This window comes from Bos mutus, chromosome 4, assembly GCF_027580195.1.
Source record: "Bos mutus isolate GX-2022 chromosome 4, NWIPB_WYAK_1.1, whole genome shotgun sequence".
NCBI lineage: Eukaryota > Metazoa > Chordata > Mammalia > Artiodactyla > Bovidae > Bos > Bos mutus.
Window position 1 is genome coordinate 31,133,656 of NC_091620.1, and position 25,350 is coordinate 31,159,005.

General features: G+C 42.8%; 1 protein-coding gene across 1 annotated transcript; it reads right to left on the reverse strand.

The window, feature by feature from the left end:
* Positions 1-15,619: 15,619 nt before the first annotated feature.
* On the reverse strand, positions 15,620-24,575 carry LMOD2 (leiomodin 2). The gene is given in 4 exon segments (XM_070369298.1): positions 15,620-15,973; positions 16,937-17,317; positions 17,319-18,302; positions 24,197-24,575. Coding segments are annotated over 4 exon segments (1,665 nt in total). The 5' UTR covers positions 24,470-24,575; the 3' UTR covers positions 15,620-15,946.
* Between the last annotated feature and the right edge of the window lie 775 nt (positions 24,576-25,350).

Genomic DNA, 25,350 nt, shown 5'->3' on the forward strand with positions numbered 1-25,350 from the left:
CAGTCCTTCCAATGAATATTCAGGACTGATTTCCTTTAGGATGGACTGGTTGGATCTACTTGCATCCAAAGAACTCTCAAGAGTGTTCAACACCACAGTTCAGAAGCATCAATTCTTCGGCGCTCAGCCTTCTTTATAGTCCAACTCTCACATCCATCCTACTAGAAAACCATACTAGAAAAGATGGACCTTTGTTGGCAAAGTAGTGTCTCTGCTTTTTAATATGCTGTCTAGGTTGGTCATAACTTTTCTTCCAAGGAGCAAGCATCTTTTAATTTCATGGCTGCAGTCACCATCTCCAGTGATTTTGAAGCCCCTCAAAAATAAAGTCTGCCCCTGTTTCCACTCTTTCCCCATCTATTTGCCATGAAGTGATGGGACCAGATGCCACGATCTTCATTTTTTGAATGTTGAGTTTTAAGCCAACTTTTTCACTCACCTCTTTTACTTTCATCAAGAGGCTCATTAGTTCTTGACTTTCTGCCATAAGGGTGGTGTCATCTGCATATCTGAGGTTATTGATATTTCTCCCAGTAATCTTGATTCCAACTTGTGCTTCATCCAGCCCTGCATTTCGCATGATGTTCTCTGCATATGAGTTAAATAAGCAGGGTGACAATATACAGCCTTGACATACTCCTTTCCCTATTGGGAACCAGTCTGTTGTTCCATGTCCGGTTTTAACAGTTGCTTCTTAACCTGCACTCAGATTTCTCAGGAGGCAGGTCGTGTGGTCTAGTGTTCTCATCTCTTGAAGAATTTTTCAGTTTGTTTTGATCCACACAGTCAAAGGCTTTGGCATAGTCAATAAAGCAGAAGTAGATATTTTTTTGGAACTCTTGCTTTGTTTGATGAACCAACGGATATTGGAAATTTGATCTCTGGTTCCTCTGCGTTTTCTAAATCCAGTTTGAACATCTGGAAGTTCTTGATTCACATACTATTGAAGCCTAGCTTGGAGAATTTTGAGCATTACTTTGCTAGTGTGAGAGTAATACATACATACATCCATTTTTTTTAAGATTCTGTTCCCATATTGTTCATTACAGAGTTTTAAGTAGTGTTCCCTATGCTATACAGTAAGTTCTTATTATCTATTATATTTTTCATTTTTATTGAAATATAGTTGATTCACAATGTTGTACCAGTCTGCTTTACAGCAAAGTGACTCAGTTATACACATATATACAGTCTTGTAATATTCTTTTCCGTTATGATTTATTACAAGATATTAATATAGTTCCCTATGCTATACATTAGGACTTTGGTGTTTATAAACCAAACTATTTTAAATGATTGTTGTTACTGTAATTTGGAAGTAGGCCACAATATAAATCTCTCATTGCATGTATTAATATATTTCTACCTTAGGGTAATAGAGTAAATTCATGTGACCACATAATTTTAAGACCCATTGAGAGATCAGGCTTCCGTCTCAACCGTCTGCCAGATCCCTAGTAGGTTTTTGTAGTTTATTACCTTGACGTAACTAGGAATAGAAAGTGTGTGTGCATGCTAAGTTGTTCCAGTTGTGTCAGACTCTTTGCCACCCCATGGGACTGTAGCCTGCCAGGATCCTCTGTCTGTGGAATTCTTCACACTTTAACAATGATATCAGCTCATGAGAATTGTTCTGACAAGTCTGGAGAAGCAAACTTGATGCTATGTCAAGATCAAAATATAGAAACCTTTTCCCCAAGTTTTGGTTTCCATGCGTTAATTCCCAATGGCATTTTTTTTTAAAGCATCTTCCCCAAAGATAGAAACTACTATGCAATGTCAAATAGGAAACCGGAAGAAGCAACAGGTTTCAGAAAATTATAAGGCTGCTTCCCAGTCTTCAGTTACTACTTCTCTTGAAAGCATTGTCCCCTTAAGCCATCCTCTAGCTTTACTTTTTTCTCTGACTCAAAGCAACAACCTCTATTCTGCTCACCTCTCCTAGAAATTATCCAACACAATTTTTGGCTATTGTTGTATGGTTCCAGTCACTCCTCCCCCATGACAGAAAATAATAATTGGTAACCAGGAGGGCTAGCTAGGGAGTATAAAATACACAGAAGAGGACTTGGTTTTGCATGTGTGAGTTCTTGAAACTTGTGACGTATTATTGGGACTTGGGAGACACAATGAAAGTTGGCTTCTTCTAAGTATTAATGATATCAAGAACACCTTCAAGTAAGGACTATCCTGGTGGTCCAGTGGTTAAGACTATGCTTCCACTGCAGGAGGTGTGGGTTTGATCCCTGATTGGGGAACTATTAATAAGATCTTGTGGCCAAAAAGAGATGGGGTTGGGGGAGAACACCTTCAAGTATTGGTTCTGCTTTGTATGGGGAGTACATTACCTGCCCACACAAATGTTTTTCTAGTAAACACTGTCCCCAGAGGGCACAGCTAACACTTGCCCACTTAGCTTGCAATTCTCAGTGTAGACGGATTTCTGACTTCCTCAGCGAGGCATCCCCTGGTCCTGTCTCCTGTCTGCAGAGGGTACTGAACTGTGAGCACCCAGCTAGTTCAGACCAAGCCACTTTTTGATAATAATGGTGAAGCCAGTAAAGGGGCTTCCAGAAGCCCCTTGGCTGTGCTTTCGCCACTCCCAGACCTTTCATCACTGAGATGCTGAGAAAAATCAGGTTTAAAGGGACCCACCATTTCCAGGCAAGAATACTGGAGTGGCCATTTCCAACTCTAAAGGATCTTCCTGACCCAGGGATCAAACCTGCATCTCTTGCATCTCCTGCATTGCCAGGCAGATTCTTTACCAATAACGCCACCTGGGAAGCCCCACATTGGAATACTTAGTAAGTTGGGCATGACATGAAATGTTTTACATGGGAGAGTTATTATTCCCATTTTTTAGTCAAGCAAATGCAAAGTTGAGTTAAACAATTGGCACAAAGTTAAATAGTAAATAGGGGCTTCCCTAGTGGCTCAGATGGTAAGAATCTGTCTGCAATGCAGGAGACCTGGGTTCGATCCCTGGGTTGGGAAGATCCCCTAGAAAAGGGAATGGCAGCCCATTAGTATTCTTGCCTGGAGAATCCCACAGACAAGAGAAGCCTGGTGTGCTACAGTCCATGGGGTTGCAAAGAGTTGGACACAATGAGTGGCTAACACATACAAATAGTAAATGGCAGAGCTGAGCATCAGACTTAGGTCTGACAATATAAAAAACGTACCCTAAACCACTATAGTTCTCTGCCTCCTAAGTGCATTGACACCAGTAATGATCTGAATAAACAATTAAAATATTACTCCATTATCTTTACAACTGTAGAAGGCTTGGGATTGTTCTGCTTTTGCAATGCGAAGACCCAGAGGGAAATGCTGTCACACTCTTCAGTTCAGTCACTCAGTCATGTCCGATTCTTTGGGACCCCATGGACTGCAGCACACCAAGCTTTCCTGTCCATCACCAACTCCCAGAGCTGGCTCAATCTCATGTCCATTGAATCAGTGATACCATCCAACCATCTCATCCTCTGTTGTCATCCCCTTCTCCTGCCTTCAATCTTTCCCAGCATCAGAGTCTTTTCCAATGAGTCGGTACTTCCCATCAGGTGGCCAGAGTATTGGAGTTTCAGCTTCAACATCAGTCATTCCAGTGATTATTCAGGACCGATTTCCTTTAAGATTGACTGGTTTGATCTCCTTGGAGTCCAAGGGACTCTCAATAGTCTTCTCCAACACCACATTAAAAAGCATCAATTCTTTGGCTCTCAACTTTCTTTATAGTCCAACTCTAACATCCATACATGACTACTAGAAAAACCATAGCCTTGACTAGACGGACCTTTGTTGGCAAAGTAATGTCTCTGCTTTTTAATATACTGTCTAGGTTGGTCATAACTTTTCTTCCAAGGAGCAAGCGTCTTTTAATTTCATGGCTGAAGTCACCACCTGCAGTGATTTTGAAGCCTCCCAAAATAAAGTCTCTCATTGTTTCCCCATCTACTTGCCATGAAGTGATGGGACCAGATGCCATGATTTTCGTTTTTTAAATGTTGAGTTTTAAGCCAACTTTTTCACTCTCCTCTTTAATTTTCATCAAGAGGCTCTTTAGTTCTTCTTCGCTTTCTGCCACAAGGGTGGTATCATCTGCATATCTGAGGTTACTGATACTTCTCCCAGCAATCTTGATTCCAGCTTGTGCTTCATCCAGCCCTGCATTTTGCATGATGTTCTCTGCATATAAGTTAAATAAGCAGGTGACAATATACAGCCTTGATGTACTCCTTTTCCTATTTGGAACCAGTCTGTTGTTCCATGTCCAGTTCTAACAGTTGCTTCTTGACCTGCATACAGATTTCTCAGGAGGCAGGTAAGGTGGTCTGGTGTTCCCATCTCTTTAAGAATTTTCCACAGTTTGTTTTGATTCACACAGTAAAAGGCTTTGGTATAGTCAATAAAGCAGAAGTAGATATTTTTCTGGAACTCTCTTGCTTTTTCTGTGATCCAGTCAATGTTGGCAATTTGATCTGTGGTTTCCTCTGCCTTTTCTAAATCCAGCTTGAACATCTGGAAGTTCTTGGTTCACATACTGTTGAAGCCCAGCTTGGAGAATTTTGAGCATTACTTTTCTAGCATATGAGATGAGTGCAACAGTGCAATAGTTTGAACATTCTTTGGCATTGCCTTTGTTGAGATTGGAATGAAAACAGACCTTTTCCAGTCCTGTGGCCACTACTGAGTTTTCCAAATTTGCTGGCATACTGAGTGCAATACTTTCACAGCATCATCTTTTAGGATTTGAGATAGCTCAGCTGGAATTTCATCACCTCCACTAGCTTTGTTCTTAGTGATATGCTATTTAAAAGAGAGAGAGAAAAAAATATGTTAAAATCATGCAGCTAAACCAGCAGCCACTAAAGCAAACCAAGGCAAGTTTTGAGATTACTACAGCCTCAGTTTTTTGGAGTATTCATGAATAGAATCTTTTGTCATTTTTTGTTTGCTCATCCCCAATTCCCATTCCTCCTCCCATCACCATCAAAACATTTTTTTTTCCATTTAAATGTTAGCTTAGGTAACTTGCATGCTTAATAATCCCAGATGCTTAATAAATGATTACAAGTGATTTGAGTCATCCCAAATGCTTAATAAATGATTACACAAGAATTTATTTGGAATTACCTCAGAATCCTGTCTCTGAATTTCAAGTAACCTCTGTCAATGTGTCTCTTTCTTTAAGCATTTTTCATTGATTTCATATTTTTTCACCCCATGGTGACTTTTAACTTATGATGATCATACATGGAGAAGAAGCTGGATTTGTTTTGCCTTTTATTCTTTAGCTTCTCTTAAAAATAATTCACATTTTTAAAAACAAATTTTATTGATATTAATGAAAGCTTCTAGGGGTAGAAGCATAGATACCATCCCCATAAGTTTTGATGGTCAAGTTTCTTGTTACACTTGTTATACTTCCTACAAGTGTCTCAGAGAAGAGTCACCGAAAAGTCTTGGCAGCATTCAGAGAAAAATAAATATATGCATTGGAGAGTATGCTTGTGCTCCTCCTAACTGTGTTATTTTCAGTTTTCTGCTGGTCTCCTGCATATTCTGTACCCCCCAGCTGAAAATGATGATAAAGCAAGAGCCACAGATTAAAGTATAACTGCCAGAAAGATGTTCACAAATACATATAAGTGAGTGTATTTTCCCTCTGACACTTCTTTAAATGTCAAAAAAAAAAAAAAAAAGCTTAAGTTTCCCAATTTTTCTCCAATGTAAAGAGTTTCTCCAACTGCCATTTGTTGGATTATTGGTTCACGTGTATGTTAAGTGTGGCTGCCACCCAGCCCCAACTTGGAGGAGAATTAATGCTTGAGAAATGCAGGAAGGGCAACTTCCAAACTGTAATCTGAGACTGACTTTAGATTATTTTTGTATTTATGTACTTCACTGGTGGCTCAGAGGTAAAGAATCCACCTGCAATGCAGGAGATGCAGGTTCAGATCCCTGGGTTGGGAAGATCCTCTGGAGAAGTAAATGGCTACCCACTCCAGTATTCCTGCTTGGAAAATTCAATGGACAGAGGAGCCTGATGGGCTACAGTCCATGGGGTTGCAAAAGAGTCAGACACGACTTAACAATACAGCAATGACTACACAGATGGATCAACTGAGATTTCATTCAGGAAGAGAGAAAATTTAACAGTTGGTGCTACGGATAACAGGATTTTGATCAGAGATGACCAGACTTTCCAAATACATACCTAATTTTTAAAACTTCTAAACATATAACCACAACAGTCATGTTGCTAAGAAGTTGCTGAATTTGTCATAAAGCCTACATGGCTAATTACACAAGGTTTCAATCTGAGACAAGTGATTAGTCATCTGAAAATTAGTGCAGAATAGCCAATCAACAAGTAGATAATAGATCAAAGTAAAGACTTCAGCTTTGGAGTGCGAATTTGTCTAATGAATTCAATGTTAGGGGGTTAAAGATTATACAAATTTGACCTCAGGATTGTTTATTTAGAGAACAAGACTTTTGTTTTCCAGTTGTCAGTCCTCGGCTCATCCAAACACTCATGACTGTATCCTGAGGACAGATCTAAGATCCCATGGGAGAAGGGGTGGAGTGAGGCTTCGAGGGGAGAGAGCCAGCAAGAGTGGATGCAGATATTCTTAGAGCTCTGGCCTGCCGTGCACACAGATGGGCAGCCTACCACTGGCTGCTCCCTAGAGAAGCCCTCCTTCGAGCTCCTTAGTCTCCACATGTAGTGGAGTCTAAGGCAGTCTCCTGCCCTGTCATGAGTGGTCATAGTAGTTTGGTCACTCAGTCCAACTCTTTGCAATCCCATAGGCTGTAGCAAGCCACATTTCTCTATCTATGGGATTTTCTAGGCAAGAATACTGGAGTGGGTTGCCATTTCTTTCTCCAGGGGATGTTCCCTACCCAGGTATTGAACCTGAGTCTCCTGCATTGGCAGGCAGATTCTTTACCACTGAGCCACCAGAGAAGCCCCACCCTGTCATAGACCCTGGGATAAATCTTGCCTCTACACTTCCTTTCTCAACCACTATCATTTTTGGTTCCTCATCACCCTTTAGCCACCTGGGGAGGAATGGAGAGGATATATGATCACATCGTCTCTTTATTGCTGAGCAGCTAATCATCTCCACCAATTTGTATGTATTGAGTGCTTGCTGTTTATTAGCAATGAAGGTAAGATAAAGTCCCTGATCTCTAGGATATAGAATCCAGTAGGTGAGCAGGAAGATTAAGACATCTACACAGATAGCATATATAATGCAAGGCAAGATATACATTGCCTTGTATTATATATGCTATATATATAAGTATTATGAGACTGTGGAATGTAGAATACAAGAGGGGAGGATGATGGAGGAAGAAGATGAGTTCAGCCTTAAATACACTGTGTCTGGGGTGCTTGTTCTTTTAAAAGAGTGGATTTAGAATCATAAGGGTGGTATTTGTGCTGGAGGTAAGAATTTGGGCATCATGTGGTAAGAGTGGAATTTAAAGATGAGACTTTGGATGAGGTCACCAGGAGAGTGTGGAAAAGAATAGATCTCCTTTGAAAGATGCCCCTTTCCCCATCTCCTTGGTGCAATAAGTGACTCATCTTTCAAGGTCTTCTGAAGAATGAGTAGGTGGTCCCTAGATGTAGAGAGTGGGAAGGGAATTCCGGGCAGATTGATGGTCTGTGAAAGGCGTGTGTCAAGAGGTGGCATCACTGATTCAGTGAACTGCACGTTGCTCAGAATGGCTTAAGCATGGGGAGCATGAGGACAGATTGATCTCGGGTAGTCTCAGTCTACAATGACTTGAGGCTGGGCTTGGGTTCCCAGGCAGAGATTGAGGCTGAGTCATGGTGGTGAGAGTACCAGATCCTAGCCACTAGGCTAGTGGTCTGTGACAGGGGACCTGGCCCTTCAGCTTTTCAGAAAAGAATTCCCACAAAGACAGAAAGTAGTCCCTGATGGCTCAGATGGTAAAGAATCTTCCTGCAATGCGGGAGACCCGGGTTTGATCCCTGGTTCAGTAAGATCCCCTAGAGAAGGGAATGGCAACCCTCCCCAGTGTTCTTGCCTGGAAAAAATCCTCGGACAGAGGGGCCTGGAGGGCTACAGTCCATAGGATTGCAAAGAGTTGGACATGACTGAGCAGCTAACACACACAGTGAAACAAGTAAAAGTATTTATTAGTAGAAAAAAGAAGTATAGTATGTGTAAATAGAGCTATCTCAGAGAGAGAGAGAGTTGCTGAGTTGCACCCTTTTGACAGTTTGAATTACTTTTATGGGGCATTTCTTCTGGGTTTCCTTTGGCCAATCCTTTTGGTTTGCCTGAGTCACAGTCCATATTTGGTGTATCTCAGGATCCTCCCATGAGTTCACACACAACTCTTAGCCAAGATGAATTATACCACAAAGGCCTATGGGTAGAGCATCCCTTGACATCACTCTCATTTTGATCTCCAAGGAGCTTTCCTGAGTATGTATAGTTGGGGAGGTCTCCTGACTTGGAGAATGAGAAATACGTTGTCTGGGTAGGCCCCAATTTTAATTGTCCTGCTATTCCTGTCTTGGAGTTTTGGTCCATAGGGAATGAGTTGCCAATCAGTTTATCCTTGGGGGCCCCATCTACTGCCTGCCTCAAGATGAGGATGAAAGATCGGCAGGGCCACATTTTCCAGGCCAAGGGAGCTGAGCTTTATTCTGTAGAATGTGGGTTATCACAAATTGCATTTGGGAAAAATATCACTTAAGCAAGTAGAGAAAAAATGGGCGAGGGAGAATGGAGACAGAGAAACCAGTTAGAAAGCAATTGGTTAGGAAAAAGCCAGTTCAGAAGCAACAGTCCAGATAACAGATTGTGAGTGACTCCTCAAAGGTTTTTATGGTGGTTAAGGAGAGGAAATGACATTTTTAAGAGGAGAAATTCTATTCATGGCCATAACCTGAGGGAAACTCCTGTTAAATTAAAGCTTCTGATCTGCCCCACTCTGACCAGTTTGCATATGCAAAAGTAAACTGGAGCTGCTCTTTGGCAGGAGTTGAAGAGCGTTGAATTTGCTGTGCAGAACAGAATGAAAAGAACTTGGAACTCCCAGGAGTGATGTAGGAGGATAGTAACGAAGACAAATCATGAGAGAAGAAGAAGGAGTGATAAACTAACAATAAAATACAGACTATCATGTTGTATAAAATGTAAGTAGGGGTAAAAAATCTCAAATAGGGAGTTAGTCCCTCTATTACTGTTGTAACATATGCTTGAAATCACTGTGTTACTGTAATAACAATCTTTCCTTCATTTCCCGAATTTTCATGTAATGTCGAGGCTGTGGAAACCAGGAAAGAGGGCTGATTGTCACAGGTCTATTGTCACATTAGGTCACTGTCGACTGAAATAGGGCCAGGCAACCATAGGTTTGCAAGAGGCATGTTTGGTGCATGGAACCAGAGACAACCATGAGCAGATAAAGCCTCTATCCCCTATCCTCTTCATCCCAGGAATTCTCAGAACTCTTTGGACTGTCACGGAGGTGCACTGAGGTTTCCAGTTAACTTTATCTTGACTATTAAATACATGTGTATGGCACATACAGTCTTCCCTGCTGGCTCAGATGGTAAAGAATGTGCCTGCACAGTGGGAGACCCGGCTTCAGTTCCTGGGTTGGGGACATCCCCTGGAGAAAGCAATCGCTAGCCACTCCAGTATTCTTGCCTGGAAAATCCCAAGGACAGAGGAGCCTGGCGGGCTACAGTCCATGGGGTCACAAAGAGTTGGACACGACTGGGTGACTAATGTCACATCACATCATATGCACATACATATGTCACTTTTTTTTTAAGTTTTTGCAAATCTCTTTATACATATGTCACTTTTATTTGACATGAGGAAAAATATGTACATAATATATGCATGTATTTGTATTTAAATATGTAAATATTATATATAAATAAGATTTTATCACATCAAGTAAAAATTATAGTAGATACTTGCGTATGTAGATACATCTGGTTGGCCAAAAATGTTCATTTGAGTTTTTCCATAAGAAGGTACAGAAAAACCCAGATGAACTTTTTGACCAACCCAATATATATAATATAATACAATACAATGACATACCAGGAATATGTAACTTTTAATTCTGAGGTTTGTGGACGCTCCGACCCTCTTCAAGAGGAGCATATCCATTTTCTGAAGCATTTGAGTTATCGCACTCTACCCCTCCAACCTGATGTCCATCTTCACGGCTCCCATGGACTTGCTCCCGCCAAGAGCACCAGTTTGAGTGAACGCCTTTGAGCTCAGGAACACACTGAGGCATTTTGCGCTGCCAACTGGCCCTTCCTTAGTGCAACTCTCTGCTTTGCCACCTGACTCTCCTCTGGTTTTTCTTTAGACATACTCAGTCAGCCTCTGCCCTTTTCTTGGAGTGACCTCGTCCAAACCCCCATCTTTAAGTGCTACTCATACTCAACCCCACAAATCCTTATTTCCAGCACAAACCTACCTTCCCCATGATCACTACTTTCAAATGGACAAGTACCTCAGACACAACACTATTTAAAACTGAACGTATCTTCTTCCTCCAATACTTGCTGTATCCTGTTCTCCCATTTTGTCGCACGACTATCCACCCAAACGGCCCAGCCTGGACATGTCAACCTGGACACCTCTCTTCTGTTGCCCCCTGCCTTCCTTCATCTAATCAGTCACTAAATTCTGTGGAGCATGCGCTTTCTCAGTCTCTGCTTTATCTGTGGAGCACGTGCTTTCTCAGTCTCTGCTTTATCTGTTCTGACGTCTTCACACCTACACAGTGTTCACAGTCTGTCTGCATGTCTTCATTTCTAGGTCATTGCAGTGGTCTCCTTACTGGTCTTCTTGCCACCAGCCTGGGCCTCACTGAGTCCGTTCTTCTCTCAGTCGCTGTTGTTCAGTCGCTCAGTTACATTCGACTCTTTGCAACCCCATGGACTGCCATGCTAGGCTTCCCTGTCTTCACTGTCTCCTTGTTCAAACTCATGTCCATTGAGTCAATGATGCCATCCAACCATCTTATCCTCTATTTCCCCCATCTCCTGCCCCCAATCTTTCCTAGCATCAGGGTCTTTTCCAATGAGTTAGCTCTTTGTATCAGGCCAAAGCCATATTTTTGCAAAGCTGTATAAACATCATGTCATGCTTTTTGAAATTCTTTGATGCTTGCCATGACCTTCAGAATGAATCCCCATTCTTTAGCTTACACTGAGTTGTTCAGGGCAGACTGTTGTGGCTCTTGGACCCTTCCAGCCTTTTTATTCAGACATAGATAATTTTATGGACTTTTGGGAATTTGTCTTACCAAGCCATGCCTCTGTGGTTCAGTAGGCATATGATTTGACTGAGAGAAAGCTGGTAAACATGACAGTTTGGTCGAAACCTAATTTCCAGTTTTGGTGCACCATAATGATGGTGTATTCACAAACCCTGTTTAACTGGGGGATGGCTTCTCAGCTGTGATTTTTTTCAGTCAGTCGTTTCTTCTAGGGGCTTTTCAGAAAAGTTAAATGTTAGAATGACTCAAAAAGATAAGTTGGAACAAACCAAATTCCAAATAAGCAGTCTAATCAAAATAACCTAAATATCCAAGTTATTAAAATTGCTTAAATAAAATACAGTAGGTTATGTGACGGTATGTAAGTTATATGTGTGTTTAAATATGCATTAAGAAGGGTCTAAAAGGATATACTAAAGGGTTGTCAGCAATTCTGCATGGGTGAGATTGTGGAGATTTGTATGTTTTTTGCCTTATCTGTATATTCTAATTTGTCTTAATGATCACATACTACTTTTGTCAAAGACCATACAGAAACTATTTACTAGTACTATTCTTAATCCACAAAACCTATCAATACTAGAAGAAAGACTGAAATATTAACTCTTCACCAAATTCTTGCTTTTTATAGAATGACATTAACCCTATGATTTTCTATTTTCTGTAAGACCCTGTTCTCTCAAGCTTAAATGTCTTTCCTCATTCATCACCCCTACCATTTGATTCCTTTTTCAGCCTGGTGTCTTCTCCATTCTTTAAAATTCTAAAACAAGTGTCACCTTCCTTGAGAAGCTTTTCTTGACCCCTTATCTGCTTATGGTCAAGGGTCTGTGGTAAACAGTGGCTGGCTCACAAGTCAAACCCATCCAATTCTTCTACTGTCCAGTCTGCAGACTAAAGAGAGTTTTAACATTTTTTAATGGTTGAAAAAATGATCAAAAGAAGAATATGAACAGCACATGAAAATTACATGAAATTTGAATTCTTGTGTCAGCAAATAAGTTGTATTAGAACAGAGACATACTCATTCACTTGCATATTATCTGTAGCTGTTTTCACCCCATAATGGCAGGGTTGAGTAGTTGTGACAGAGACCAAGTGGCCCACAGAGTCTAAAATATTTAAATATGTTATACAATATTTTAAATATCTCTGGCCCTTTATAGAGATTTACTAACACCAGTTTTAGAAGATTAGGCTTCCTCAGTGCTCACAAAGGACTCTATACCTCCTGCAAATTCTGGAAGGAACAAGGATCCTGATTGGAAGTGAAAGACACTTTCTAATTCAACTTGGTCTCCCCAGCATCAAGCAGAGAGCCTCATCCACAGGAGGCACCTGATAGACACAGTGCCTGAAGGAATGGTGTCAGTTTCCTCCCCCAGACTTGTAAGTGACATGAAGACAGGCAGTTTTATCTCCTTTGTTCACTGCACATCCTCAGTGTCCAGAAGTATTTGGAATGTGGCAGGCACTCAGAGAACAATTGTGAAAGTTCAGTGCCTCAGTATCAATGCAATATTTCTGAGTTTTGTAATTCTTAGGTCAGGTCTTTGACTTTTACATCTACTATTTGATGACTGATGAAAACAAAACCCCACCTTCCAAACCTCAGAGAAACAAAGAAAAGACAGTGTGAACTTCTCACAAAAAGAAGTAGTTAAGAGGTCTTTTCAAGAACATATCGATTTACCCCTGTCTATGGTGCCTCTCAATACACGCACTGCAGTCTCTTTTTACCTCTTCCTCTCCCTCACTTTGCATGCGAAGAGTTGACTCGTTGGAAAAGACTCTGATGTTGGGAGGGATTGGGGGCAGGAGGAGAAGGGGACGACAGAGGATGAGATGGCTGGATGGCATCACTGACTCGATGGACGTGAGTCTGAGTGAACTCCGGGAGTTGGTGATGGACAGGGAGGCCTGGCATGCTGTGATTCATGGGGTCGCAAAGAGTCGGACACGACTGAGCAACTGAACTGAACTCCCTCACTTGGAGCAACTGCATCAGGGCAGGTATTAAATCACGATCCTGCTGACACTGAGTTATTGAATACCTGTGGCAGCAGGGCTCCAGACGCAGAGTGAGACTCAGCATTTTGGCCCTGTTTCAACCAGGATGAGGTGTACTTTAAGAGATTAATGTGCAGATATAAATCATGGTCTAAACACTTCATCTGGTCTTGGACAGCCCCTCTCCCAGTGAGCTGAACGCTCTTTATAGGGAATGAACTAGCTAGCTTTCATACCAGGTCTGTGAGTTTGCAGGAATGATGAACTTGGGATTCCTGTTCTGGGCTGAAGAGTCATGACACTTTGCCTGGCTCTAGTGCTGTCTTCTGAAATCACATTCTAAAAATGCTTTCCTTGAATGAAAAATATGCCAACTTAGTGTCCAACTATATCATACTTGTCTTATTAGGGGCTTTACAATGTTTTGAAGGTTGAGTATGGGGATCTGGATGCTTATTTCCATTTTGTTAAGTGCCTTATCAGTGGATGCTCCTCTCTCTCGAAGCCCAAAAATTTCCAGCAAGGCCAAAATCTGAAGGAGGAGATATTTGTCTCCCAAACACTCTTGTCTGGTGAGAAGGCCTAGCCAGTCCCCACAGCCTAGCATCTCTTGGCAGCCCAGGAGCTAGCCTCTTCCTCATACCTCTGCACACCCCCTTTTTTCTGGGATTTATACATGGTTTTATCAAAGGATCTATTTATCAGCAACCATTTACTCCTTTGCTTCATCATGGTGGAGCTGAAAGCTCTTCACATTCAGAAGAGCCCTGTTCTCATGCACACACAGAGGTCAGGGGAAAGGAAGGTCAGTCTTGGCTTTTTGTGCTAATTGACTACACACACACACACACCCATGCTTGCCTTTTAAAAATCTATATTTTAGCTTTTTTTCTTTTGCACAATAGTAAATAAGCATGATTGTGAACATTCATGAAAAGGGGTAAAATACTGAAGTCACTGCTAAAGGAAACTGACATTCCCATTGTCCTTCTAAGCACAGGGAGCCTTAGGACTCTGAGTCCAGATGGAAGCAGAGACATGCAGGGATGCAGAAGGAGCATGCATGGACTTCTGAAACAGTCTCCCATGCATCCCCAGCCCCTCTGAACCTGGTTTTCCTCGTGGATTAAATGGAAAGAGCACCTTTTAATGTTGTTGTGAAAAGTATACAACTTAGTTCAGAAAATGTCAGTCACTCCCCACACAAAGTCAGGAAATAATTATTAAAGACCCTGGTGACCCAAGAGCTCACCAGGACCTCTGTCATTCTCTATAGGACACAAAGGAAACATTGCTAATCAAAGATAATACGAAGGACTTTAGAGGAGATTTGTAGTTTTCATAAGCTGGAGTGCAGCACCAGGTGGAATGAAGGTAATCTCTGACAGATCTTCCTCTTATCTGAAAATCCAGATCTTTCTTGAATGAAAGAGAGATGGTGTAGGATGATTGCAAATGCATGCACCCTTGTCCATGCATGTGTGTAGTGGACGCTGACATCACCACTACGAAGGCAGAGCACACAGATGCACTAAACTCAGGGTCCCCAACCTCCAGGATAGAATGCCTGATGATCTGAGGTGGAGCTGATGTAATAACAATAGAAATAAAGTACATAATACATGTAATGTTCTTGAATCATCTGGAGAATATCTTCCCCTCCCCCACCCCCTTCCATGGAAAAATTGTCTTACATGAAATCAGTCCCTGGTGCCAGAAAGGTTGGGGACCGCTGCACTAAACTAAAGCTTATCACAGGGTGAGCTCAAAGGAGACTTGAGTGGTGACTCTTTAACATTACCCTCAAGACTCTTTAGCATTACCCTCAAGACAGGTATGCAGGGCGCCTATCTTCCAGGTGTTCCCTTAGCACTTGTTTCATCTCTACCAAGAAACTTTCTAATTTGCCATTTTTTTCCAGAAACAGTTAACTTTAATTATAAATGATTGAATGACTTCTGGGTGTCTATCAGCCTTATGGGAATGGGGGAGTATCAGTTGACATCCTGGGTCCATTATTCATGCCTCTAGGATGACAATGGTTAAGTTGGGTCTTTTCCCAAGCTTTTATTAGTATCTCACTACCAAAAAGACCTTTAAAAGGGTTCTTGATTCCAGACCTTTAGAGAGAGCTCTAATCAGATTTTCTTAGACATGAGAAAACAAAGGCAAATGCTAAGTACCCAAACCTTTTTGGGGGTAAGAATGTAATATGTTTAATATTTAGCAAAGTTACATACACACCTGACAGATGTGATTATCCACTTACAAAAAATATTAGTTTGCTTAAAAAAAAAAAAACTTCAATCCAAATTTATTAGGATTACAAAAATAACAGCACATTTCATGAACTCATTACAGCTCAGAGTTACCAACACGTCCAGAGCATGTTTAAATAAACTGCTTCTTGTCAATACAAATCTCATGACATAAAAAAGAAGTTTATTTTCATATTTACAGAAGAAACATGCCGGTAGTTTCTTAACATTCTCTTTGGAATTAATGGGTGAGGCTATTTTTAAAGTCGGAGAACATCTCAAATTGAAGAAGGTATTTTAGAAACATCTCACAATACATTTTATCTAATACCAACTGAATAATGCTGCATCCTCTTCTAAAAATCAGGCTTTTATCGCAGAGCTTCTGGAACTTCCACCTACAAAAATAGGGGATTCTCTTTCAATAAAAACAATGCAAATGATAAAGTGGAAAAAAAAATATCTGTAGAGTATGACTTTAGCAGTATTTTCCAGAAAGAACTCAGATTGCTGTGTGTGTGTGTGCTAAATTGCTTCAGTCGTGTCCAACTCTTTGCGACTCTATGGACTGTGGTCCGCCAGGCTCCTCTGTCCACTGGATTCTCCAGGCAAAAATACTGGAGTGGGTTGCCATGCCCTTTGCCAGGGGATCTTCCCTAGGGATTGAACCCAAGAGGTCTCTTACCTCTCCTGCATTGGCAGGTGGGTTCTTTACCCCTAGTGCCACCTGGGAAACCCAGATTTTTGCTGGGTGATGTTCAAATTTTTTATTATAAATTAAGTGTTAAGTCACTTGCAAGAAAGAAAGAAAAGGAAAATGTTGCTCAGTTGTGTCTGATTCTTTGTGACCCCGTGGACTGTAGCCTACCAGACTCCTCCATCCATGGGATTCTCCAGGCAAGAAAACTGGAGTGGGTTGCCATTTCCTTCTCCAGAGGATCTTCCTGACCCAGGGATCGAACCCGTATCTCCTGCATAGCAGGCAGACGCTTTACCTTCTGAGCCATCAGGGAAGTCCAATCACTTGCAACTTGGTGGTAAACTTTTTGTCAAGTGATGAATCTGTTTTGGAGACATATACCCTGATTTCTTATTAAGGAAATTGGGATTTTTTTTTTTTTTTAGGTTGAAATGTCTTAAGATGAGCCTGGCCTTAAAAGAATGAGATGCCAAGAAGGTGGACCAAGCGCATCTCTCAAACAGAAACGTCCTCTCTCTAGTGAGCTGCTCTTGATGCTCCAGATTTGGCAGCCTGCTCTGGCGTATACTGATAAGTGTTAGAGAGGTGGTTTGGTACCCGAGTGCGGTGGAGGCTGACTCCTACGCTAGGTGCTCGCCCCATCTGCCTTTGGGTTACTTACCCGCCTTAGCTGTTTTATGCTGCTTCCCCGAATAGCTTCCATGAGATTCTCGTGAGCTGATCTCTGTGGGGTAGAAGGTCGGGAACTGTCTTCCATTTTCTTCTCCTGCACCGACCTCAGGGAATTTTTAATTTCTTTTAGGATATTGTTTGGCTGTTTCTTAGCCTTTTTCCCTTTTTTCTTTTTCTGTCCGTTTTGTAATGCCCGCTGGGCACTCTCCTGCTGTTTGATGACTTCCGCAATGTTGCGGGTGATGAGCTTCTTCTCTGGGGCCGGAGGCGGGGGAGGCGGAGGCGGGGGTGGCAGCCTTTGGGGAGCAAGAGGAGGTGGCGGTGGGGGTGGGGGAGGGGGAGGGGGCGGAGGCGGAGGCGGAGGCGGGGCGGGGCGCCGGAGACGGAGGGCGGCTCCTCACAGTTTGGACTTTCTTGGGGAGTTTGGGGGACGACCAGGGGGAGTGCTTGGGAGACGCGTACGGTGAAGAACCTGGCGTGCCTCTCTGCCAGACTTTGGTCCTAAGGTTGGCTCCTCCGTCGTATCCCTCCTGCTGTTTCTGCTCCTGCATCCGCTTCTGCCGCTGCTTATCCATGTTTCTGGTTAGGAGGCTGGTCATGCTCATTCTTGGTCCTGGCAGCTCGAAATGGTAGCCCAGCCTCAGGAGCGTGGTGTTCTCCCTCAGCAGCTTGACGATCTCCATCTCCACCTGGCTGCCCATGATGTGCCTCTGGTTGTGGAAGCGCAGCTCGGTGAGCACGGTGTTGTGCTGCAGCGCCCTCATGATGGCCAGGATGCCCTTGCCCGTGATGAAGTTGGACTCGATGTTGATGCTGGTGATGTGCCGGTTGACCCGGAGCATGTCCGCGATGGCCGTGGCCGCGCTGTCGTCGGCGCGCGTGTTGGCCAGGCTGAAGGTCTTCACCACCGTGTTGGCCTTGAGGGCCTCGGCGAAGCGGGCGAGCGTCTGCGAGGTGATGTTCTCGATGTTGTTCAGATTGACTTCCGTGGTGTCGGGGTCGTTGTTTTTAATCTTTTCCAGAGCATCCTCGATCACTGTGGGGTTCCCGCAGGGGTGAATGGCAGCCGGGGGGGACTCCGTGTTCCTTCCACTGTGGCCGTTAGTCAGATGTATGTTTTCGATTTGACTTTTAAACGTCTTTGGCCTCGCGTTGTCAGAATGGACACTATCGGAATGCACAGCTCCGTTCATCCCTTCCGCGTTCGCACCTGTTCTTTCCTCTCCTTCGCTGTCCTCCTCCTCCTCGTCCTCGTCCTCCTCCTCCTCTTCCGTGTACACATCCTCAGAAACCTCACTGTTACATTCTGTAAAGACAAGCTCTTCCTCACTCTCTTCTTTGTCCTCTTCTGCAACCTGAAGAGCAGAGTATCCTCATGAGGTTTGCCGTTTTAAGCACATTGTTACATTTTACAAAAGTAACACGTGGCTTTGCAATATATACCTGTAACCAGATCATCACGGTGGTCCCTCTAAAACTCACACAATGTGATATGTCAATTATATCTGAATACATTCTTTAAAAAAGTAACACAAGCAAGTAAGACAAAACTTTCTAAGGATAAAAAGTTGTCTCCAGCTACTAATCTCCCTAGTTCAGGTGAACAGGGTTAACATTTCCTTGCATAACTTTCACCAGCTTTTTCTGTATTCTGCAGAAATTTTTTTGTATTCTGCAAAATAAATATCCAGAATTCAGTTGATGGAATAAGAGTTCGCCATCATTTTGCCAGTTTTTAACAAATAAGTGGGAGCTTCTGCTCTTGAAAACCCTTGATAGCATTCTTATTCTCTTAACTCCCTCTCCTGAATGACTTAAATTCTAGTCTACTTACAATTTAGCAGAGTCAGCCGTCCCTTGGGGAATCACCCTTCTGTCCTTCCTTATTTCTCCATCCCAAACATACAAATGACAACAAAAATACATAACACATTTATGAGTTCCCTTTTCTTTAAGATTTTTTTTGAGGGGACCATTTTTTAAAAGTCTTCATATTGGATTTTGTTCCGTTATTCCTTCTGCTTTGTGTTTTGGCTTTTTGGCCCTGAGGCATGCGGGATATTAGCTCCCTGACCAGGGATCGAACTTACACCTTCTGTATTGAAAGGCAAAGTTTTAACCACTGAACCATCAGGGAAATCCTTGGGTTCTCTTTCTTAATGTGCAGAAATTCTTCCCCCAGTCTGCCTCCTATAGTCTCTGTGACAGGAGCCCAGAGCCCTCTGCCATGTCCTATGTCAGTGCATACAGAGGCTGGGCACCTCCCTGTAAGTAGAGCCTGGCACGAGGTCTCAGAGACGACACCACCTGGAAGCTGAGGCTGTCTCTGTCTTTTTTCTGGGGAAAAAACCGAGGGAGCAGATCAAAACCCATCTCTATGCAGAAACTCATTCGGGTCATCCTTTGCAGCAAATCGGCTTGAAATTTCATGTTATCATAGGGTTAAATGAGACGGGACTTCAGAAGACAGGAGGTGGGAAAGATAATTGCCTTTGGCATTAACTACATTTCAACCATTATGTGAAACAGCAGAGAACAGTAGAAAAATCTTGAAGCAAGCCACTGCCTCAGCCTGATGGCCTTAAATTATTTACCAGGTATCAATTATGAAAGACTTTCAGGCAAACACAATTTCACTTCATCTTGGTCCTTCCTGTTTACAAGACTTTGTACTGAGAAGTTCAGCTGACCCCCACTTTTTTCTTTTCCTCACTACCTTTTCTGATAAAATAAAAATCTGGCAATTGCTGACAGAGTCTGATTTTCCCTAATGCTATCTTTTTAATCCTTTAGTTTCTCTAAAGCCTGAAGACCCTTTCCTGTCCCCAAAGCCAGAATTCTTCCTTCTACATGGGAATGTTTTTGACCCCAGCCTCCTGCTGCCTGAGGCACGTGGAATGAGCTTTGGAAAACACTGCGCTGGTCTCCAGGTTTGTTTGCCCAGTTGCTGTCACAAAATAGCCTCCAGTTATCCACTTGTTTGGAGTGGCAGGCACCAAGTGATGGCCTGGGGAAGGGGTCAGCCACTCCTGGGATGGCTTGTCCAGTCTTAATTTACTCACTTGTTCAGGAGCAGGAGGGAGAGTGACACTGTGTGTGTGTGTGTGTGTGTGTGTGTGTAGCTGTTTCAGTATTTGGAGGAAAGGGGCCTGTCTCAAAATTCAAGGTATACTGCCTGTCATACCACTGTTAAATGGAACCCCTCTAGTTTTTCAAAGACCTTTAGGCTTTATCTTCAAGAGATATTTTTCCCTTAAATATATTTGCAGAGATCATATCTGAAACTCTTATTCAGCAATGAGTTGTCCTGTGACATCTCAATGACATTTCCTCCAGAAAGCCTTCTTTGACATCTCCTCAAATTATCTTTGTTATGTGATCCCACGATGCTGTAACTCCTCCAATAAAGTACCTCTTTAATTATTTGTTTTTTTCTCCCAAAAGACTGTTTGCAGGGTGACAAAAAGGATCATGTCTGTTCTCACCTCACACAGTGCTCAGCAGGTATTAGGGGCTCGGTAAAATTTGTTAACTGAATGGCTCTAAATTGACATTGGTTAACAGCCTTTGGTGTTAACAGCCTCAGGCTTCCCTGGTGACTCAGTTGGTAAAGAATCCATCTGCAATTCAGGAGACCTGGGTTCGATCCCTGGGTTGGGAAGATCCCCTTGGTGGAGGGCATGGCAACCCACTCCAGTATTCTTGCCTAGAGAATTCCATGGACAGAGAAGCCTGGCAGGCTATAATCCATGAGGTCACAAAAAGTCGGACATGACTGAGCAACTAAGTACAGCACAGCATAACAGCCTCTAAGTCAGGGGAGGTCTCGGATAAGAGTACAGATCGGGTGGATGGGAAGAAGGTGATTGATTGTCCTGGTTTGCCCGGGGCTGAAAGGTATTCCAGAAAAGAGTTCTGCATTCTAAAATCTACACAGTCCAAGCCAAGATGGTTAGCCACTCTAGTTGGGGGACATCTCAGAGAAGAACAGCAGAAGGGAGAAAGATATCCAGAGAAGAAGGAAGAATGATGTTAAAGCAATTGTTGCCCACTTTCAAAATAATTCTCTCATTTGGACTGACTGCAGTGTTCCAGATCACCTATCTGCAACTGCTCTGGAATTAACCCAGATCCTTGCAAGGGCTTCCCTGGTGGCTCAGATGGTAAAGAATCTGACTGCAATGCATGAAACCTGGGTTTTATCCCTGGGTTGGGAAGATCCCTTGAAGAAGGGAATGGCAACCACTCTAGTATTCTTGCTGGGAGAATCCCCATGGACAGAGGAGCCTGGTGGGCTACAGTCCATGGGGTCACAAAGAGTCAGACACGATTGACTAACACTTGCAAGAATGGGGGTGGAAAGGTTGGGGTGGGGTGAGGCAGGGAAGCTTGAAGCACTGAAGGGGGCGATAGGGAGAAGCAAATATGGGTACACTTAGGGAATAAATAAGGCAACAAGAAGAGGGTGGCCAACCATTTCTCCTCATTACTTCCATGGCACCATTACATGAAGAAGGAGGCAGTAAGCATGGTTTCCCATTCTGGTTCTGGTTCTACCCATAAAAAGCTGGTTTTGTTCATTGTGTTAGTCACTAAGTCATGTCCTACATGTGGTCACAAAGATGTGACCCAATGGACTGTAGCCCACCAGCCTTCTCTGTCCATGGAATTCTCCAGGCAAGAACACTGGAGTGGGTTGCCGTTTCCTTCTCCAGAGTATCTTCCCCACTCAGGGTTAGAATCCGTGTCTCCTGCATTGGCAGGCAGATTCTTTACTGCTGAGCCACCAGGGAAGCCTCAAAAAGAGCTGGTTGATTTTAGACAAATCAGTAAATCCCTGGGATAGATGGTCTCAAGGAAACTGCAATAGAGTTGAGTGATTCTCCAACCACAGGGTATGTCAAAAGCACCAGGAGGGCTTGTGAAGCCACACAGTGCTGGGCCCTACTCCCAGAGTTCTTCATTCATCTGGTCTGGGGGAGCCCTAGAATGAGTTGGAAGGTCCCAGGTGTTGCTGATGTACCCACATTCTGAGAATTGCAGTCTTTGTGCCAACAGGACTTGGTTTGAATTTCAGCTAGAAGCTGTTAATCTCAAGTGAGTTTCTTAACCTCTCCCAGGCTCACTTCTCATATCCAGAAGGTGAGAGTTCAATGAAGTAATGTGAATGTACTTACTGGCACCTATGCCTGACACCCAGCAGATACTCAAGCTCAAGGAGTTGGACCTTTGGGTCTCCAGGGCTTCTTGGAGATGTTTAATGTAGGATAAGTTTGTGGGAGTCCAGGTGGACAGAAGCTGTCATTCAATAGGTGTTGAACATGATTTTCATAAATATTTACAGAGCCAACAGTAGCCTGAGAAGCATGACCCCTCATCTCCTTCTCATGGTCTACACTGGGCTGCTCTTCACTTACACTGTCACCCTTTCCCCCACCCACCCACCAGTCAGCTGCTCTGAGCTTTTTCCTGGAGTTGAGATGGATTGACACCCTCCACTGGCAAACTTCTGCTCAGCACTCCTTGTGACTCTAGAGACAACTTGCCAGCGGGGAAAGGGGAGCGGGAGAAAAGTTAACTAGCTGAGAAAGGAATCAAAGTTCATCAACACACAGCCTCTCTAATTGAGCTGATAAGCCATTGGCAGGGCTCAGGGATCAGCAAAACCTTTGGCAGGAGCAGGTGGGTTTCATCAACAGCTGACAACAGGCTTTGTCCTTTGTTTTCCACTCATCTCAATATGTTATGATATTAAAATGCCTTTGTTGGGTGATTACTCCAGTGGCTGTCTGTCCTAGATATTATGAGGCAATTTTAATCTTTTTTATTAGGGAAAATCTTTAAGAACTGTTAGGAAAATGTGATACTTCGTATATTTGACCAGATTTCAGACACACATTTCCACATAAAAAAAAAAAAGACCTTATGTTTGTGGAAGAATTGACCGACCCAAATCCTGGCCCATTTTGTGTATCCTTCCTTCTCACCACTCACCTTCAGACCCTCAATGCAGGTTGCCACTGTGGCCTTGGCAAACCCTGGCCTGATTCTGGTGGCCCATTCTGCAATGATTGACATGGACAAAACTCACACGTATCTTGCTACAAATGTGGCCCCCACACTCTATCATCAAGATCATCTAACACTTCCTGGATTAGTACTATGAAAGTCTTGCCATTGGCTTCAGGCCATTTTGATCTTAGATGATTCCAGTAGAGCACACAGGTTTTAAACTATTGCTCTTGAGCAATGTTCTTCCACAAATTCAAGAATTTGTTATTTTTATATTCTTATTGCCATAACTATATTTCCAGAGCTTAGTCTTTTGAACTTCCTTCTATGAATGATTTATTTGACAAATTCAAATTAACTATTTACTGGGCAGAGAACAAGAGCTTAATAGACCTGACCTCTAATATAAATGCATTTTCTGGCCTCAGAATCACCATTATAAAATAGGAAGGAATCTTAGAGATCATCCTAGCAGGGATGCTTAACCTGGAGCCTTAGGAGGGTTTCAGGATGTGTGCCATCATTTTGAAATTCCATGTAAAATTTTGTATGTTTACACAAGCACACATGCATTTTCTTAGGAAAATCTTTAACATAAAAATCTCAAAATGGTGTTTGAAGAACACCCTACATTGATATGAAAGAGAACTCTGCAGAACTGACTCTCTGTTCAAGGTCTTACAACTTGGGTGCAGAGCAGGAATAAGAAATAAGGTCCCCTGACTCTCCACCCCATATATTACTCACCACCCTATGTTTCCTGGTGTTGGAAAAAGGAATTAGTTTTATTGTAGCCACCATCACAGTCCAAGCAACAGATTACCCACTATTGTCTTTATAGAAGAAAATAAATTTACTTAGCTGCCGTATACATTTACATAACTGCCATATATATGTGTATAAAACAAGTATTATGCCACATCCTTAACTTATAACTCAAATTAGACTTTTGTTTGGCAAAATATCTAAACCCGTGCTTTGCTTGCGAATTATTTTCCTCTTGAAGATCCCATCCTTGTTGATGATGGGACCCCCCAACTAAGAATCTTTCATATAATCCATTAGGTTGTGATAAAAGTTAGATGACTATTTCAGCCTGAGAAAATTTTCAATAGCAGGTGCAAGTGGATTGTAAGAAAAGTGATGAGGAATGAAAAATTAGAAAAAAATAAAAAAGATTCCTGGGTTCGGGGTTGGGAGATTGGGAATAGCTAAGGAAAATAATCCAAGAGCCTACCTTTCCACACTCCCCCAGCCTCTCCTTCTCCAAGAGTTTCTGGGACTCCTTTTCCCAATAGGCCATCAGCGCCTCTCTGCTGAATGTCCCTGTGGGGGTTTTCTCGGTCAGACTCTTTTGCCTCATCCCCACCGGGAGGCTGTGATCAGGTTCAATGTCGTCCAGCTCCCTCTCTAGCTCCTTCAGCTCCTCGGCTGACAGGGAAGCCAGGAGTTCGTCCTCATCGATGGATTCATATTTGCTAAGTCCTCTCCTGTAGCCAAAGGTAGACATGGTCCCTGCTTTGTCAGACCCACAAGGAGCTTGGGGAACCAGGCATTCAAGGCAGCCAGCAGCAGGCAGGGAGGAGAGTGGGCAGGCTGGTTAGCAACTGGTGTTGGGAGTGCCTGCGATAGCCTTTTAAGAGTGGTGATACAGGCTGTGACAATGCAGAGAGGGGTGAAGGCATAGGCTGTTTTAAGCATCAGACGTCAGCTAGACATTTGAACACAAAGAATGTCACATCAGTGGTGGATGGAGGTCTCAGAACCAGTGGGGATTATTCACATACTGGCCAGGGACATATTTAGCTGAGCCTAATGGCTCATGAGGACAGGCAGACAGGGCTTCAGATAGGAAGTAACCGGCTTCTTATTTTGTTTTCAAACAACAAGAGGGTAAAAACGTATTTCTAAAATGGCTCACTACCACCACCATGGTCATGAAAAGATTCTCTTCCTATAATCTTCCAGGATGGGAAATGACTACACATGCCTTTAGAGTAGTTATTCTGGTTCTCCTAAAAAACATATCGTGGGTGGCATGATGAGAACAGAAGGTTATACTGATATAGCACTTTTCTATTGTCATTGCATTTGCAGTTTACAAAGCGCCTGAATGTAATTTTCCTAACCATAAGTCCTGAGAGATGATTTACATTAAAATCTCCCTTTACAGATTTTGGCAAGTGAAGCTCTGAGAAATTAAGTGAAGTCAGACAGCTAGAAGGGCGGAAGCCTTTGCACTCTCTCTCCTCTGCACAAAATGGCTTCCTTCTCCTCACCCCCTAAGTATTAGTAAACAACTTGATTCACAAATGAAACTCCCCAAAAGACAAATAACAATATTGGACAAGATTTATTATGAACTGACACTATGCCAGTCTAGTGCTAAGC